This window comes from Rhopilema esculentum, chromosome 17 (genome assembly GCF_057945365.1).
Source record: "Rhopilema esculentum isolate cy_ngs chromosome 17, ASM5794536v1, whole genome shotgun sequence".
NCBI classification, from domain to species: domain Eukaryota; kingdom Metazoa; phylum Cnidaria; class Scyphozoa; order Rhizostomeae; family Rhizostomatidae; genus Rhopilema; species Rhopilema esculentum.
Genome location: NC_142831.1, coordinates 2820439 through 2838700, shown reverse-complemented (window position 1 = coordinate 2838700; position 18262 = coordinate 2820439). Strand labels below are relative to the sequence as shown.

The 18262-nt window shown below is 34.5% G+C and overlaps 1 protein-coding gene across 1 annotated transcript; it reads right to left on the bottom strand.

The window, feature by feature from the left end:
- Positions 1 to 1985: 1985 nt before the first annotated feature.
- LOC135681179 (nuclear receptor subfamily 2 group E member 1) lies at positions 1986 to 12160 on the bottom strand. Its single transcript, XM_089113409.1, has 7 exons — positions 11762 to 12160; positions 9178 to 9295; positions 8606 to 8751; positions 7368 to 7597; positions 6504 to 6629; positions 4044 to 4266; positions 1986 to 3183 (listed from the first exon to the last, which is right to left on the bottom strand). The coding sequence occupies exons 1-7, from the start codon at positions 11841 to 11843 to the stop codon at positions 2942 to 2944; spliced, it is 1167 nt and encodes a 388-aa protein (XP_088969535.1). The 5' UTR covers positions 11844 to 12160; the 3' UTR covers positions 1986 to 2941.
- Between the last annotated feature and the right edge of the window lie 6102 nt (positions 12161 to 18262).

Below are 18262 nucleotides of genomic sequence, written 5' to 3'. Positions count from 1 at the left end.
CTATTAGATATTTGTTTCAGTAATTACATCATCATCTATCACTGTCTATCACGGCTATAGACAATTTCAAAACTTTCCCCCTCCCAAAACTATCATTTCAAATGACTTTAAAAACTTTCTTTGAGCTGAAGCCTTGACATAACCAGTTACTTTAAAATCAGGGTCCTGTAGAGTTTTTAGCAGTAACCCAATTTTTACATTAACATACACGCTCAATGTATATTTTCTTTTTCATCAACTTGATAGTGATCAGTGGTGTAGTCGTCAAATTTGAAGGGGACATAACGCAAAATTTATAAACAAAGTCACCGCTTTATTACCTTATTCTTTTAGAAATACAAATTATAATTTTATACCATACAAATATCGAAAAAAACCAAACATTATTTCTGTGAAATCATAAGCGTTAAGCAAAATCTTCATATTACTTTCACCAATATCAGCCGAACCTTTGGTCCTAATTTTTATCATTATATTATTCAAGGCATATCTAAAAAATATTTGACAAGGATGCTAATTCTTCAAGACTTGAGCATAGCCATTTGGGGATCAATGCAAAGATTGCTTACCGCATTAAAAAATCGGGCTCTAAATGATTTGTGGTACAAATGCTCACATCTCTTTTACTTAATGAATCTTTTGCATTACAAAATTATAAAATAGCCCGGAAGATTAAAAACATGTAGTACTTTTAAGTGTGATGTCATAAGATCAACTTCCGAAGACTGACATCATTCACTTATAAAAACTTTGGCTTTTGACCAAAAACTCAAGAACAATCTAGAAATACATCTGAACATGCAAAACAAACTAAATCTCTGGCCTGTTTACTGAGATATAGCAAGCGAAAGGACGGAGGATCTTCACCAATGGGTAACTGTTGTCTCCAGTTCATAGATTTTAGAATGGTTATGTTGTTCGAAATCAATATTTCTTATATTGTTCAAATTGATATTCGTGACGTCATCTCTCACTTAAGATGAATGTCTGTCTGCACAAGTCTTCCACATTCCTGAAACTATGTCAGGTATATATTGTTTACCAAAACGAAGGGAAGATATCCCACAACCACCTGTTTTCCTGATTGGTCGAAAACACTGAACCAATCAAACGCAACAATTTTTCCTTCGTTTTCCTTTCGATCCTTGCCTGGATAAATATTGTTTTTTGGTCATTATCAAACGGAAAATTACCAGCTTTCTCAGGCTTTTTTCAAATTTTTTATACGGAGGGGATGTATATCGTCATGGGATTATTGAGAATATTTTTTGAGCCCATTATCCAACTACTGAAAATATGGCTTATAATAAGAATATGGCAAACTGTGGTTTACATACATGTTTTTGGACCCTAGAACTAGCGGTGACAAATTAATTCTTACATGTTTATTCTAAAAAAATATGCTAAAATATGCAAACTATATCATAAATGAAAATTTTCTCAATAGAGCCCACGATGAAAATTTTATCAAGAGATGGCATTTTTAAACGTCATCACGTTTTCACTCACTTAGGAGGATAACTTTGCATGACTTTATATGTACTAGTATATTTTCTCAAATACTGTTCTCACTCTATGACGAATTTATTGTGATAAATAGTCTAGAGATACTATAAATGAATTGATAGTTTAAAAGACATAGAAATTGATAGTTGAACATTTCATACTTTTGACACTTACCAGTTAAAATGCTGAAAAAAATTCAAACATCAGTCATTAAGTCAGCATCACATGCAATTTCCAGATTTCAGTCAAAATGTTTGTACCTAGAATTTTAACGACACTCATTTGAGACGCTCTTATAATTTGCAGACTGAAAAATTAGAGAAATCTAGAAACAGCTTGCTACTAAATTCGTCCAAAGCTGGGAACCCAATCCTTAAAAGGAGTTTGTTTTATCTTAACTAAAAGACAGTTTAGATTTTACTATTGAATACAAAGCAATGTAGCCTTATTCTGTTCTTTCAGGAAAACAATCGTTTGTGTCCATATCTTATCACTGGAACTAATCTTGATATATCTTTTTTCTGTAACTAGATTTATAACGATGTTCCTTCGTGCAAGATGCTCTTTAATATTTCTTAATTTTGGATCAATCTGAACCTCAGTATTCCTTTAACAAAGCAATTCTGAAATGGAACATTTGTTCTTATTGCTCGACCATTGTTGAGTTTGTAGTTGTGTTCCTAGAGAATAAATTGCCTGGGGGGATTTCAGGATAGTTTTTTGAAGATCTATTGCTTCCAACATAAAGGCTCCCAAATTGAGAAGGGAGAATTTTTAAGGAGAAAAGGGTAGAAAAGTGAAAAAAAGAGAAGAGGGTTGTGAAATGGAAAATATAATGTCGTATTCAAGAGAGACGACCATAAGTGATCTATGTTCTCCTCTCTCCTCTATTTTTGTACTCTCTCCTTTTTTACTAAGAATAGATATTTTCGCCTTATCTCCATACTGTTCTACCCAAAGTGATGTAACGATACCTCGATGTAAAGCATGCTGTCTGTTAAAAGGCAAAATTTGTAGAAGTAATTTTTTTGTTATCAGGTGACCTGAAGACAGATTAGGTTAATACACAGTTAAGGAAGATTTCATGCTAAAACAGTGCTAGAAATCTTTGCAGCTGCCTTTGTCACGAAATAGTATAAACTTGGGTGGAACGATGTATTAGCATCAAATAGCGAGTAATTATTTAGAATCTGGTACATAATCTTGATCTGAGAATAAACGATAACAGTAAAACCATTCTATCCATATAACTTTCTGTCATTGCCCGATAATTTCAGCACCTGAATAAATTTACGGAATAACCGAAATCAACGTTAAGATTTATACAGCGATTCACATTACTCTTAAAAATGACTACGTCACAATACAGATAAATAAGTCCTATATTGACAAATCGGCATTTTCCGGGCCAACATTTTGGCGCAACCGGTTTTACTTATACGTCTTTTATTAAATCACAAATTAGACTCTCAACCGGTACATCACCGATTGTCCCTTCAAAAAACATATCTTGAATGTACTTTCCATTGATTCTTCGCAGATTTGTTAGCAGCAATAAAAGTTTTCCGAATCTTCGAGAATCAGAAGGATGCTGCGCACGAATGTAGTCAGAGAGAGCTGTCTGACAGCGATCTTGAATCACCTCAACTGATCTTGCATCTGTTAAGCCTGAGGTTGCTGAAAGTTAAAAAATAATGTTACTAGACCATCTATCGTTTCCACTCAATCCTATTTTACCTCGTCAAATACATTTGCCTCTCTCCGACAACAGGAATTATATTGTTGACATTTCTGATGTAAGCCCAGTCGGACAAAATCTTTCCAATCTCGTGAAGAAAACATTGTCATAGGCCCACGAAAGCATATCAATTTTGCTAACTGTGATATTAAAGTTTACCTCAGTGATGCTTCAGAAATTTAACTTCTTTACTTAGAAGATATAGCAAATATCTCATTAAAAACAATTAGGAAGAATACTATAGTGTTTTTTAGGTACACTTAAAGATTTAATATAAAGTATGGGAATAAATTGATCTTTTAATCATGCCTTTACGTCTTTATCTGAAAAATTCCACAATTTGGATTTAAAAAACAAGGGTTCGGTAAAAATGCCCAAAATAGGCCTTCGAAACTCAATTCTAGCAACCTGAAATGTTAGATTTTACGGAGAATACCCAACAGCCAATCAATAGCTGTCCATTATGTTGATATGCCCAAAATAGGCCTTCGAAACTCAATTCTAGCAACCTGAATTGTTAGGTTTTACGGAGAATACCCAACAGCCAATCAATAGCTGTCCATTATGTTGATATGCCCAAAATAGGCCTTCGAAACTCAATTCTAGCAACCTGAATTGTTAGGTTTTACGGAGAATACCCAACAGCCAATCAATAGCTGTCCATTATGTTGATATGCCCAAAATAGGCCTTCGAAACTCAATTCTAGCAACCTGAAATGTTAGATTTTACGGAGAATACCCAACAGCCAATCAATAGCTGTCCATTATGTTGATATCTTGCATAATATTAGAGTATTACCTGGCTCAAATAAGCAAATAGCTTTGAGGCAAGAGTATTCACTGGTATCAGCTCTAAGACAATGAAATCTCTCTATGATCTCATCAAATGCATGCACAGTTTCGATAGCATCCTCACTCCGATTGCCCTTGATTGCCGCTGTAACCAGAGGACTGGGTAAGAGTGGCCACTGTGAGGCAGCAAGGGTGAAGAGCTCGGTCCAACTCTCTTCAAGAAGATATATCTGCAGGCAGAAAGGCAATTTTACTATTTCTGATTATATAAGAATTTGCAATAAACAAAACGAGTAATGTGGTACTCTCAGGAAACTAAAAAAGGAGCAGTAGGGTGTACGAAGAGAAGAAAATTGTGATATATTGAACCATTTTGGCTGTTTTTTGGAATGGAAGAAGCTATGTGATAAATTTAGGACAATTTGTATTAAACGGAATCTTTTAAGAAGGATTTAAGAATTGTTCTGTTCAAAGATTAGCACTCTTCAAGCCTCCAGAAAAACCAAACCAGTTTTTTACCTTAATGGTGGACGGCTCATGAAATGAATGACACATATTGAAAGAAAGAATGCTTTTATCTGGACTTCCTGCTACTAAATCATATTTTCATTTTGGCTTATTGATGATAAGGAAGCAGGAAATTTTTCATGAATTTGGCATTAGCAGTTACGAAAGGTTGTAGACTTCTTTTTTAGTTTCTCTAAAAGGATCTTCAATTCATAAAAGTTGATATAGATGATTCAATAATAAATATTTTGAATAATGAATTCCTTATGTTAAACCTTCGTCTATGAAGAATTAAAAAAATTGATTCACTTTTGCTTGACGCGTTCTTCAAAGAGTGAGGATGTACAAGTGAAAAGAATGGGACCAAGGCATCAAACTTGTGGAAATCAACATTCTATGTATCTGATAATCATGATAATCATGCCTAATTTCCGTATAGTACAACGGTCCCATGAGAGCGTTTGCTGCTGATTGCGTGATCATCAAGCTTTTTATAAAGAGTCCCTGCTCGAAATGCCTTTTTGAAACTATCTGAAATTACTTTGATGCCCTTAGCAGGCCCGAAACAGTCTTCCATTTGTTTTAAACTGAAATGTCATGGGACATAAAGACGCATGAAGGGCCCAGGTTAGATAAAAACCAATTTTTTTGAAAAATCTTCAATTCACAGAAGATAATGACGATTAATTCTTGTCTCCAGAATAAATAATTAGAGTAAGTTGAACTACTTTCTGCGAACATTATTAATGTCGAGACGATTGTAATGAAGTTGTGATTGAGGATGAGACATATGATTTTAGCAAAAGTGAGACATGCAATTGCTGTGGATGTTGAAATTTTTATCTTTTTTATTCGGATACTCTTTGGATCGAACAGGAATTTCATGGTTTTTAACAATAAAACTGGTATCTATCGCTATCTTGTTCGATCGAAACACATTTTTTCAATTTAAAGTGTTCAAAAAACTGTCTTGTAGGGTGTGTTGAATAGAATCAAAGTCTTAACTTACAGTGTAATACCGCAAAAAACAGAAGGCCAAAGATTCTGACGGCCAGGTCTAAAAGTTAATGCGTAACATCATGGAGTCCGGATAGGAGCCAGCACAAAAAGCAAGAAGAAAACACTAAAAACAGTCATTTTCGCCCTTGATTTTCTGCCGCCCATTCACCATTGACATTTGAACGCTGGGATAATCTAAAGTCCATGTCTTCTCAGCTCACACCATTGAGAGTCCTTATTCTAACTGATTAGTGAAGCTCGATTTTTATTGAATAGGAATTTAATCTGTCATGTTAAAGTTACATCGAAAGTGATAAGAAGTAGGATTTCCGATTTCATACTACGTAGTTGCTGACTTTCTTATTATTGGACAAGATCATATGAGTTGAAACGCTATTTCATCTCTAACTTATTTCTTAAAATTTTCCATGAGAAAAAGATATTTTATGATGCAGATTCCAACGCCCCACTTGATGTGCTCTCTTCTCTCCAGCAACGCCCTATTTCTTAAACACCCTATTTGATGCTCTGGAACCCAGTGTACTTTTCCACTATCAGAGCTGCAATATTTTGTACATGGGTGAATAGAAGAAAGATTTGCCCAGGGGCTACCACTTTTTCTTTATGCTTCCACTTTTGCTGCCTTGGAGGGTCTCAATCGTGAGGTGATACCGATACCCCCTTAAAGATATTCTATCACGAAACGACGAGTTTTTTTTAAAGTAAAGGATAGCACAGCCTTCTTGTCGGAACATTAGGGCTGAAAACTCCCTTGAGGACAATAGCTAGCAGAGGCTCTGCAATTATTTTCTATTTTCAGCCAAATATCATACATGTCACGTGAAAAAACTGTTTCCTTACATTTTTTAGGAGCATCTGGCAATAGACCGATAGGAGGTACTCTAAATTGTTGGTTCAATTTAACATACAGTAAAATGAATAACGTTTCTGCTTAGATCACCTGGTCTCTGAGAGAAAGGCTTAGAAACATCGGGAGTTGGCGCGCCCATTGAACGACAAGAAACAGCAGTCTTGCGGCCGATTCATTAAGCCATTGCTCACTGTACTGTGATTCATTCCCAGACCTCTGTAAAAGAAAGGGAATGGTTCTTAATGTATAATATACTCTGTTTACCTCTCAGATAATTTCATGGAACTTTTAACTAAAAGTAATTCAGTATCTATTCACCAGAAGAATTTGCAGCTGCTCCCAACAGAGATATATAAAACCGTAAACAACTTGAATCCGTCTTTTATGGCAAACATATTTGTTACTAAAGATGTACCATATGCCCTTCGTGGCGGTAATAACCTTATTTTGCCGAGGGCTAGGACGAATTTATATGGTATTGATACTATCAGATTTATTGGTCAAAAATTATGGCAGACTTTGCCAAAAGAAACTAAAGAGTCCTAATCACTAGAAATATTTAAAAGAAATATTAAGTCCATCAAAACTTTGGACTGAAGCTGCAAATTGTGCAAAGATTTTGTTCCAAATCTAGGTTTTTGTAATTAATATATTTTGAAAATGGTAATTTGTACATTTTGTATAGTTGGCCTTAATTAGCTAAACGCTATTTTCTCCGCCAACTCTAAATAAATTGTTCATTACTATTATTATTTTTATGTGTTGATAGTACTGCTTTTCAACTGTTCCTTTTTATCATAAAAATTAATGGTCCATTATTCATAACCGAATTCACAGGATTCTACAAATAATTTCCCAGGATACAAAGCGTGCCTCTTCGGAGCTTTATGATGGCCTTAAATAATCAAAGTAGGACAAAGAGTCACATTTTATGAATTGATTTATTCTCCTCACCTTTTCATATTTTCTGTCGTATAATATGTCTTCAATGCAATGACTTTTCTTTCCTTTACCAATACCACTTGGTTCAGCCTTTAAAAGGGCATTCATGATGTCAGATGTGACGTAGCTGTTTCCAAAGTGACTAATTGCCAGCGAGCTTGAGGAGCTGGGCCGAGATATTGATGTCTGTAGTTGTTGTTTTTTCAAGGTGGAATTTCTCGGTCCCCGTTCATGCTGGACAGCTAAATGAAAAATTTATTAGAAATGACATTGGTTGTAATGTTGCAAAGGATTATAAACGGTTGAATTGAACAAGAAAAAAGGCTATTTATATGCTTTTAGTTACGCAGAGGGAACACTGAAAATGCTAGAACCACAGAGGCAAGCAAGAGGTAATGTGTACGCTTCTTGTCAAGTAGGTAAGAAGCGCCTTTTCCTAAGTGAATGTCTTCGATGTAATGTCTTTTTGCTCAATAGCCATTGCTGTTTGGAGCTTTGAACCCTTAAACTTTGAGCATCAGCCGTGGTTTTAGGGATTGCTCTGGGGTCGAAAACATATACTGGGTCATTTATTGAACATTGTTACTAACCAAAATCATTATGATGAGTCACTGAAGAGGTTAAGCAGTACTATTAATGACTGCAACTGTACAGTATCATATATTCCTCAAGACTCAATCCTTGGGCCCCTATTGTTCAATATATGCGGGGTTCTCAGCTATGCAGTTTTGCTGGTGGCAATGTGGCAAAGGCAAATAGGAAGTAATCGAGTGTCTAAGGAATACAACATCTTAGCGAATCCGGACATATTTCAAATGATTTTCTTTATGCTTAATCTGGTTTAATGATGCATATTTGTGTTATGTTGTATACTCTAGCATGTTTTGCTTGGTGTTTAATTATCTTCAATCTAATTCTATCTATTTTTATAGTAAGTGATATCTTCTATGAGTCAGACTGTCTATAAATGATAAGTGAAAATAAGCAAGTATTTTCTAACAGGGACGTTTTCCGGCGTTCTAAAGAGCATGGCCTCAAAACATTTTAGGGCAAGGACCTGTAAGACCTCCAACTTTTTGACTGGCGCACGTTGCCTGGCTTCTATGTTCCCATGTAGTCTACATATTCTACCATCTTGAATTTATTGCAGATAAATCTCTTTTACTGGCAACTGGCTGGTTAATTTTTACGTCTGGCAATGGTCCTATTTAGCCCTATTCACTGCTGAATAAATTGAAAAGGCAACCAACCGTCTTTGTTCATCCGGACTTGAAAGCATTTCTGCAAGCGGCAATGTCTGCATTGGTTTCGATGCATTTTGTCAACTGGACATAAAACAGAGCTGCCTGCCTCGATGCTGTCTTTTGAATGCTGAGCTTGTCGACATGTATATCGTCTGTATTTCAGGAAGATGCATCAAAACTTTTTGAGATGATCGATAAATTTGCAGCTTCAATGTAGCAAAAGCTACACAAAGGCTTTAAAGCTAGAGGATTTAGCTAAAGTAAAAGAAATGTCTGATGTGGGCGGTCATAAAATCTTCCATTGTAAGACGTTATTGAAATAAACCAACTCACAATTATTTGCGACCGTGAAAGTTAATATTGTGTTCTGAAACATTTCAGAGCGACATAAATTTTGTCCCAAATGGCAAATAATGATGTCGACAAAGGATCAACTCTCTAAAAGTGCTTTTTTCTTCAAGCCATCTCATTAATTTCTTAGGGCGCCCCAAATCTTATGCTTAGAGCAATCATCAGGCAAAATCCAAAATACTAATTCATAATACCAGGCTAAACCATAAAACATATCAACGACATACCGATCTTTTCGAATACTTCTTTTGAAAAATCCACTGCACCCATCACATGCATAAACGCCATAGTGCTTGCCAGAAGAATTATCACCACACACTGCACAAGGTATATTGAGAAGACGACCTGGTGGAAAATTATGTTGAGAGTCATTATACTTAGACAATCTTACAAGGACTGGAAATTATTCAAGCACATAAGATACTAGTGAGATTGAACATTTACAGCTAACACAGGAATTGTCGTTAAATTGTCGGTCACATAGCCAATGACCACGTGGAAGACCGCCAAAAGCCGAGAGTTAACCACCCCAGATCTACAATCCCTAGATCTTTTGTCTCAATTCTATCATTTGTGCTTCAAGAATATGCGTTTAACACTGAGTTGGGAAAGTGGGGAGAAAGTTATTTCGCAAAGGAAAGAGAAAATATAAACTTTTCTTGCATCTCATCCTCAACGATTTTTCCCGGGATTGTAGTTGATGGCTGAATTTGTCTTTGAAAACCTACGTTAGTGTTTTTCAAAACTTTTGGCAGTGATTGTAGGTACTATAGAGAAACTATATAATCAACCAAGTAGCATTTTCTAGTCGAAAGCAGATACGATTAGGCTTGAATGAAAAATGAACTTAGCCTAAACAATCTGCTAACAGCTATTACCGACAATATCACGCTAAGACTTAAGCGTAGAATAGCTCTGTTGGATACTAGGAGAAAAGAAAATCTTCAAAGAATAAAGCCAAGTGATAACGAAGAAGTGGTGTAATCAAAATCTAGCACGCTAGCCTATTCTTTATCTTTTGTCTTCTGATGAAGAGAATATCGTTTATCATTTCTGTTATCTTTACGTACAAATGTTTCTGAATTAACATGAAATGAAAGTAACTTCACTTAAATTGTTAAAAACGCAATTCTGAAGGCAGCATTTGTTTGCTATATGTTATGACCTTGAGATTTCTGTGATAACTAAAACTCTGGATAGAACTGAAGTCAGAATCGATTTCAACACTTAAGTGTTTTAAACACATTCGCAACAAAATGAACATGTTTTGTAATGACAGCCTTAAATTGCTGCTTTTCCGCCAGTTTGCAATGTCTATCCATTACTGTCTACATTACGTAATTCTTGATGGTTTTACTGCCCAGTGTCCATTGCGAGACTCAAATTCATGCTATTAGAACTTCTAAGCTGCACAAACTGGATTATGCTAAGTTTCATACGGGTCAGTCTCATTATATATTTTTCTCAGGTTTAAAGTACAAGTGTAGCGTTAACTTAGTCCAGAGTCTTTATAAAATCTTATCAAAAACGGAAACTTAAAGCATGAATACCAGTTAGAATTTACAGACGTTTTATAAGGGTGGAAGGCATCAGACCCATGATTTAAGTGCCCGAGAATGTAGGATTGGTTAATTTTTTGCAAAATCAATTTTCGTTACAATTTGTAATTTTCTGCTACAATATACAGGTACACCAATGCCCTCATAAGCACCACAATTCAAGTTAGAGATCCATTGTAAAGTAAAACCTCTCTAAAACTGATAGAGCTGTAAAAAGTAGCAGGAAAGGGTTTGGACACGTTCCTGCCAGATCTGTAGATAGACCTAATCCTCTCATGCATTCATATCCACAATTAACAAGACATATTTGATCGCATGATTTACGTAGAGCTGCAAGCAAAGCAGTTATCAAGTATATCTAGTCTTCTGATATAAAACTTTATTTGCATGTATAGCAATTAGTTTGAGATGCTAAAGATTCTCTTCACAAATTTCTTCTTTAAACCGGTACCTTTACTAAAGGGTGAGTGTTTGGAACACCCATAAAAATGTTTACAAGATACCATTCCGAATACAACGATATGCCTCCGGTTTTGTGTTTGGCTTTGATTCAAGTCATAAGGGTGTATGGAAGGCAAAAGCATCTGTACACAATATTCACATTACAGTCAACAAATATGTTACTAAATTTACAAAACATAGAGAATTCATGTTACCTTATTAGCAATGACATGTCCAAAACCATTTTAATCTTAAACTCTTCCATCTCATAAGCGAATGAAGATTAAAAGGTGAGCCATAGTCATGAACCTACATTTTAATATTTACTCTACTCAAAGTGAAATTATAAATTAGGCGATAGTGCTTTTTAAAAGAATGTCACTGAAAAGACAACCAAAGGAACATTTAACTGATTTTCTGAACCAATTTGGTATTAATCCAGTGACTACTTTTTACGTCCCGCAAAATTAAAATCAGAGCCAAGCTAGTAACCATTTATTTCTAATATTCATTCAGTCGTACTTCAGCAGTATATAATTTAAAAAGAAATTTATTGAATCTTCTACTACTTTATTGAATAGCCTGAGAAGCGCAACGCATTTCAATCCTTAACAGAAAAGATTTAGTAGACGCAAAGACACGGCTCACATCTTTCTCGATGCTCTTCTGCCCACAAGGCTACTCAACAACGCAAGACGCTGTCTTTCTAGCTTCTGACTTCTGTGCGTCAACCTAACAGCCAAGAGAATAAACTACTTTAAGATGTTCAGCAAAAAACACAGGCAAACTCATCTTAGTTAAATAGACTGACCTGATTTGATTTGAGTTATTGGCACAAGGTTTTTCTCCATGCTTCTGACTTTGTTTCTGTCTAAATGAGACACTGACTGCATCTAATTGAAATAAGTTATCTCCGTTATTCATAAGCCCCGCAGGTGTTTTACCGCTTTGCTCTAACCAACAGCTGACTGTGTTTCACTATGAAATCCTATCTCCTATATATGGACGAATAGTTTAGGATTATCATGTGCCTCTGCCCAGGCGCTTCTACGTCATTAACAGAACCAACTGTTTTTTGAAGAGGTATGCCTTCGCATAATTTTGTCGATTTCTGTAAATCAAAAGTGCTCATAGGTTTTCCAATTCTTTTATTATTTTTCTGAAAATTTTGAAAAACTGCTCTCTAAAAATCTGCAAAAATATAACCTATTTGTGCCCTATTAGATGCTCAACACACCTTTTAATATAAGAATTCCAATTTTTCTGCTAAGCCTCAATATGCTTAATTTATTTCAGTTTTCGCCTAAGATTATTCTGAAATTATTCTTAAGCGACATATGGTGTAGCCGGGTTGCGTTATAGCTTTAATCAATTCACGGCCAGATACTTCAATTTCAAGGCATACAAAATTTTTTTGCATTCCAACAAATTCAAATAAACAAAAAAATAATTCTTGGTGAAGCTTGAGACTTGCATTGCTTTTAAATCATTCTTAAATTTCAGTGACTTTGAGCCTCAATATTTGCATGGTGTGCATGGATAAACAAGATAAGAAATAAGGCGCAGGAAACTAAACAGAACAAGAACACTATTAAAGTCACTGAATATAATTAGAGGAAAAGGAAGCATTGCCTTCTCCTTTTCATCCGCTTCTCTCTAGTTATACCTTAGCAGACATGCAGTTCCTGTTGCATATACTAAATTTTTATAATGTTTTATACCAATTTTAACGCACGTCTTCAATCTTTCTACTGTCTATTAATAATTCACTTATGGGTGTCGCCTTTTTCTTTCAATATCTATGAAAAAATCATCTGTGTTAATTTAATTTTTGCAAATTATTACCAAGGTCATTTATCTCTTTACATCCCCTTCTTTCGAAATAGAGTAGGGCCTTTTAACAGAAAGTGCTCCATCCACCCAGAAAACTAAAACTTTGACTTAGGGCACCAACAAAAATGTTCACAAGAACAAATTCATATTCAAGACTTGTGGAACTCTTATGATAGCCATAGAGCGATGGTTTTCTGCATTGAATAAGCAGGCCATCAGTCTAACTATAAATCAATTTTTCCTAACGATTTTTAAACAGCTGCTTCAGACTGACACATGAAAGGCAAAGGAGGTTTTTTCAGTAGATTTCTTTGATGTCTTTCTACAGCTGGTGCTCTCTCTACCTTTGTCTGAAATCTTACTCAACACTAAATAGTTCCTTTTCTCAGCAGCTTTGAGACGTGGGTTATCGAATTTGTGAAGGAAAATCTCAAAATATGCTAAAATTGAGCGGATACTATTTTTGCTGTTACTCATTTTGATCAATCCGTTTATTTTAATTTTGCGTGAAATGGGAAAGATTCCTTGTCACTTAATAGGAGAATCTTTTTTTTGCAAAATTTCAAATTTTTCCACAGGGCTCAATGTCTTGAAAAGCTTGTTCTTCAGGTTTTAGACATTATCATCAGGAATTTTATATTCTAGCCCCATAAATACTTGCAGTTGATTATCCAAAAAAGCTACTCCAACTTCTGCCACTATGTCTGCTTTGAGAGTAAGTGATGTGCCAAGCATTTAAACTTTGCCGGCATCAAATGCTGAATGATTTTTGGCTCCAATGCTAACTGTTCCTCAAGTTTTAGCTACTGTTGCTTTTTGTTTCTCTGGAAAGCTTAGTTTATCTCGTCCAAGAATCAAGTGGACGAATTGCCCTTCAACAAGAAGGTGTTATTACAGAATCGAAGTCCCTAAATTTTCCTTCTACATTTGACATCTTTTGTCAACCTTCAACTCTCCAGACAAATTTCGGCATGTAGTGATTTTCTACAATGGATTTGATTTGAATTTGTTTGTTAAGTCTCGCCACAAACATTATAACAAGGCTATATTGCAGATGTCAGAAAAATTGTCTCGGAGACTAATTGTTACAAAAAACCTAGAAAAAAGAATGTTTGAAGTTTCATCTTATTTTCTAAGAGTTTTAAATTTTCTCAAAGTTTTCAAAATTTTTTCAAAGCCTTTAACTTTAAAACTTCCACAGAGCTGGCATGAACGCTCATTCACTCGTATCATAAATCCTTTATCCTCCCATTGAGTAATACTGTTCCCACAATGCAAGAAAGATTTAAAATTCTCATGCCTAGTAATAGCCATTTATCAAAGTTTCTGATACAACGATGAAGAAATTTGAAAGTGTACAAAAAGAGCACAAAATGTAATATATGGATTGCAGGCAGACAACAGATGTGGCCTTATTTCGATCAATCATCAAAAAAAGATGAAAGCTGCAGTACAGATGTTCAAATTTCATCAAGGAACTTACATACCAGCCCTCAGAAATTACACAGACAATGTTGACCATCAACACGAAACAAGAAACAATAAATCATTGCTTAGACTGCCTTTGGTTAAAACAAAAACTGCAAAAAGGTCCCTTTACTTTCAAGGACCGTGTTGTTTTAACGAACTTCAACGAGACAAAAATTCCCTGAAATCGCTTGTTACTCTTAAATCTAAGTTGAGAGAACATTTTTTATCGTAAGAGAGATTGTAAAGTAGAGAATGATTTTAGAGCTTTGATTTCAGATTCTGATTGTAAGTAACTCCTTTTTAAAATTTAGATTTTTCTAATATTATATATTTTTAACAACAGTACCTTTGTTGCTGAAAAGGCAACCCTGTATAAATAATTATATTATTATTATTATTTCTAGGACGTTTTTTCGAAACTGCCGAGAATGAACTTAATTGTGTGCCAAAACTAATTTTAGAGGGTTTCAATAATCTAGATGTGTTTCATGATTGTAGGTCACGTATATCAAGTTAAAAAGTCTTAAAAATTTTTTTAATGACGTCATCACTTCATAACTTAATATATGTATCAGTGATGTAAAGAAACAAAAAGCAATTTGATTTGCATATTCACTGAAATTTTTAAATTTTCATTAACCCAGTGCACATAAAATACAGCCAACGCCAATAATCCGTCAATTATTAAAGAGAATACATTTAAGGTATGAATAATGATCTAAAGAGGTGAAGCTCTATGGGTAATTTGTAATGTATTAGCCATAAAAATGTATAGCTAAACTACAGACTCCAACCGGTGCTGGGCAAATTTAAAGGACTACCTTGTAGTAAAAATATACGTCTTTAGCGTACATGTGTCCAGAATTATATTACCCTGCTTTCTCAAGAATGTTGGAAGCTTAATCATATTTGATTGTCTATAAGATAACTTTAGCATTCACATGGATCTTTTTTGACTTATTATATCGTACATGCAAAATTCAATAGTTTGATTAATAAATAAACGATATAAAGCCTTGATAAATCTTCGTTTGTTTTCTCTTTCTTTCTTTGATCTAACATTTTTGGTCAATTTTCAATTCCCTTCTTTATTTTAGTCTACATTTTAGTCCATACACATATTATATCGTACATGCAAAATTCAACTGATAAATGAACAAATAAACGTTATAAATCCTTGAAAAAAACCCTTTTTCTCTCTTTCTTTCTTTTAAACTAACCTTTTTTTGTAAATTTTACTTCTTCCCGTTCATTCCAGATTATATTTGCTTTACATATTTGTATAAACTTTTCCAAAGCAAAACACCATGAAACCAGTCAATTACTATTTTCCCGTCTCTCTTTTGTTCTGTACTTCTTTTTTGTTCCTAATTATTACATGTATTTGGTGATTCGATCATCTTATCCCCGCTACAGTGACTTCAAACTTTTCTCTATACTACTTGAGATGTAGACCATTTTTCCAACGGAGGCAAGAACCATTGAAGGTATTACAATTCGAAGGAAACATTTAGCTATAAAGGGCTTTTCCTATTCAGCGCAGTTCCAACATTTGCGTTCACCTTCATCACCACCTTTAGAATCAAAGCTTAATAAACACTAATTTACTCTACTTTATAATACCATTAGCCAGCAGGTTCTATTATTGAAGGAATCTATTTTGACCTGACGTGAAAAAGTTTAGGCTGGCATTTACTTAAATTAGCACTTTGAAGAGAGTATACGTTTCAGACGAAATAAAGATGCAATGAAGATTATGTCGAAAGCAAATGAGCGCCGATCGGTTTCTGGGCTTAGCCTTTATTAATTCAGTTTGCAAAGTGTGCCCACGAGCCAGTTTCTTTGTGCAAGGCAGGTGAGTTTTGTTTAAATCTATTATCGTATGCAGCCTGACCTAACGATTTTTAAATCGACTTTGCGATAATTCCGCGCGACTCTCAATAAAAATCAACTTTAAATCAATGCAAAACACACTACATTGAGAATTTTAAGAGATAGAGAGATTCCGATAGATACGGTCGTACCTTTGCTGAATAGGAACGCGAACAAAAATACATGATAACACATGAGTCACTATTCTCGATTCTGCCACCTTCTAATTCACGTTAATGAAGTCAGTTTAGTGACATTGCCGCGAGACAATCAACGTCAGAAATCCTCTGAAAAACATGATTTGCTAAATATATGCATCTGATAACGAGTCTGAAACATCAGTTCTCTGTATTACATGGTATATGGTTTCTAATTGGTAATAGAGAAGAATTTATTGAAGTTTTATTCTAAATTAAGCAAAAATTATATGCCGCTATATTTTTCGATTGATCTGATTACTTGGCTTGATTTAATATACTGGAGAGGAGTAATCCTGTGGCTATTGCTGATTTACAAGAGGCTTTTCATCCAGAATAGAACAAAATGTTCCAAATGAAATTTATGAGGAAAAAACCTAGCTACAATAAATGGAAAATCTAGTCAATCTAATTCTTCGGACTTATATTCTACATTTTTATCTAAAGTCTTCTCGATATACTAGAATTAGGTGCAAAAAACAAACTATAAAATAAAATATTTCAATAAAAGATGTAGGTTGATTGCCACATTTAAAGGAGGAAATCAGAGCTGCATGCATAACTTCCGCTGAAAGGTTATTCCAGCTTATTTCACCTCTCTATGAAAAGCATTTTTGCCATTTATAGCAGTGCAAGCCTATTTAATACCAGCTTCTATTATCTCAATAAACAAGAGCAAATATGATACAGAAGGTGAGAAAGTTATTGCTATTACTAAGTATTTTATACTCAATGACTCCCAGTGCAAAATAGTTTAAAACTATCACAGCGTTATGTCATGGTGAACAGATACAGAGAGTTTTTCTCGGGTAAAGTGCCGCCTATTGAAAAAATCTCTCTTCAAAAAGCTTTGCTTTTCTTAAAATTTGCAAATTGCTTATGCGAAAATCACAAATTATATTTATTATTTTGGTTTGACAAAGGGAAAAGCAATTAAAAAGCTAAGGTTTTATGATAAAAATAATTTGAAACTTTGAAATAAAAGGAATAAATCAATAAAGAGTCAATTATAGCAATTAGAATTATGACTTTGTTAGTCATTTAACAGAAATGTTAGAAAAAGTGAATAAGAAAAGTCGCGTATGCTTGTTCTAGGAACTTGCTTGCTTGAATCTCTTGTTGTGCGATAAAAGCTTTATATGGAAAATTTTTATACATTCAAATGCAATTAAAACCTTTAGGTGATTCTATAACAAATTGCATTCTAAAATACAAGCAACAATGATGGAACAACTTTTTACATGAATTATCTAGGCTAGAAACTTGCTATCATATGTTTGACTCAAACTTGCAGACGTTCAAATTCATCAAATGGACACATCAAATTCTATAAATTATTATCTCTTTCACGGCTTGTGTAATATGACAATGTGATGTAATGATGTAATATTATGTAATATAAGACCAATGTAAGAGCACTTATTTTCGACAGTTGCTCAATATCAGACGAAGGTGTATTAGCCAAACATTTTAGTAGCAAAAGGTTTAGTATTGAGCATATCGTTAAAAGTACATTTCCTTGCACCTACCAACTTTTCAAGCGTTTTTCGGGATTGGAACGAATTTTGCTCAATAGTGGTTAAGCATACAATTATACACCATTTAAACTGTTGTTCTCGATTATTTTCAATACGCCATGATGTCTATTATAATTGTACCAGATCCATTAGGAAAAAATAACTTCAGTAAAACTATAATATATTATTACTACTATAATTATTAGTTGAAACGCTCAACTGATCGGCAGAAACTTTTTCATGGAAATTAGCAGGGAGTTTGCTAGTGTGAATAAATCTTCCGTTGGACTACACAATTTTGAACTGGTGAAAAAGCCTGCCAGTAGATGAACTGGCACCCAGATCTCTCTTCATTTATTTCTTCGTCGGTAAAATGTACCCTCAATGACCCCCCCCCCACCCACAGCCTTCAAGGTCAAGCTA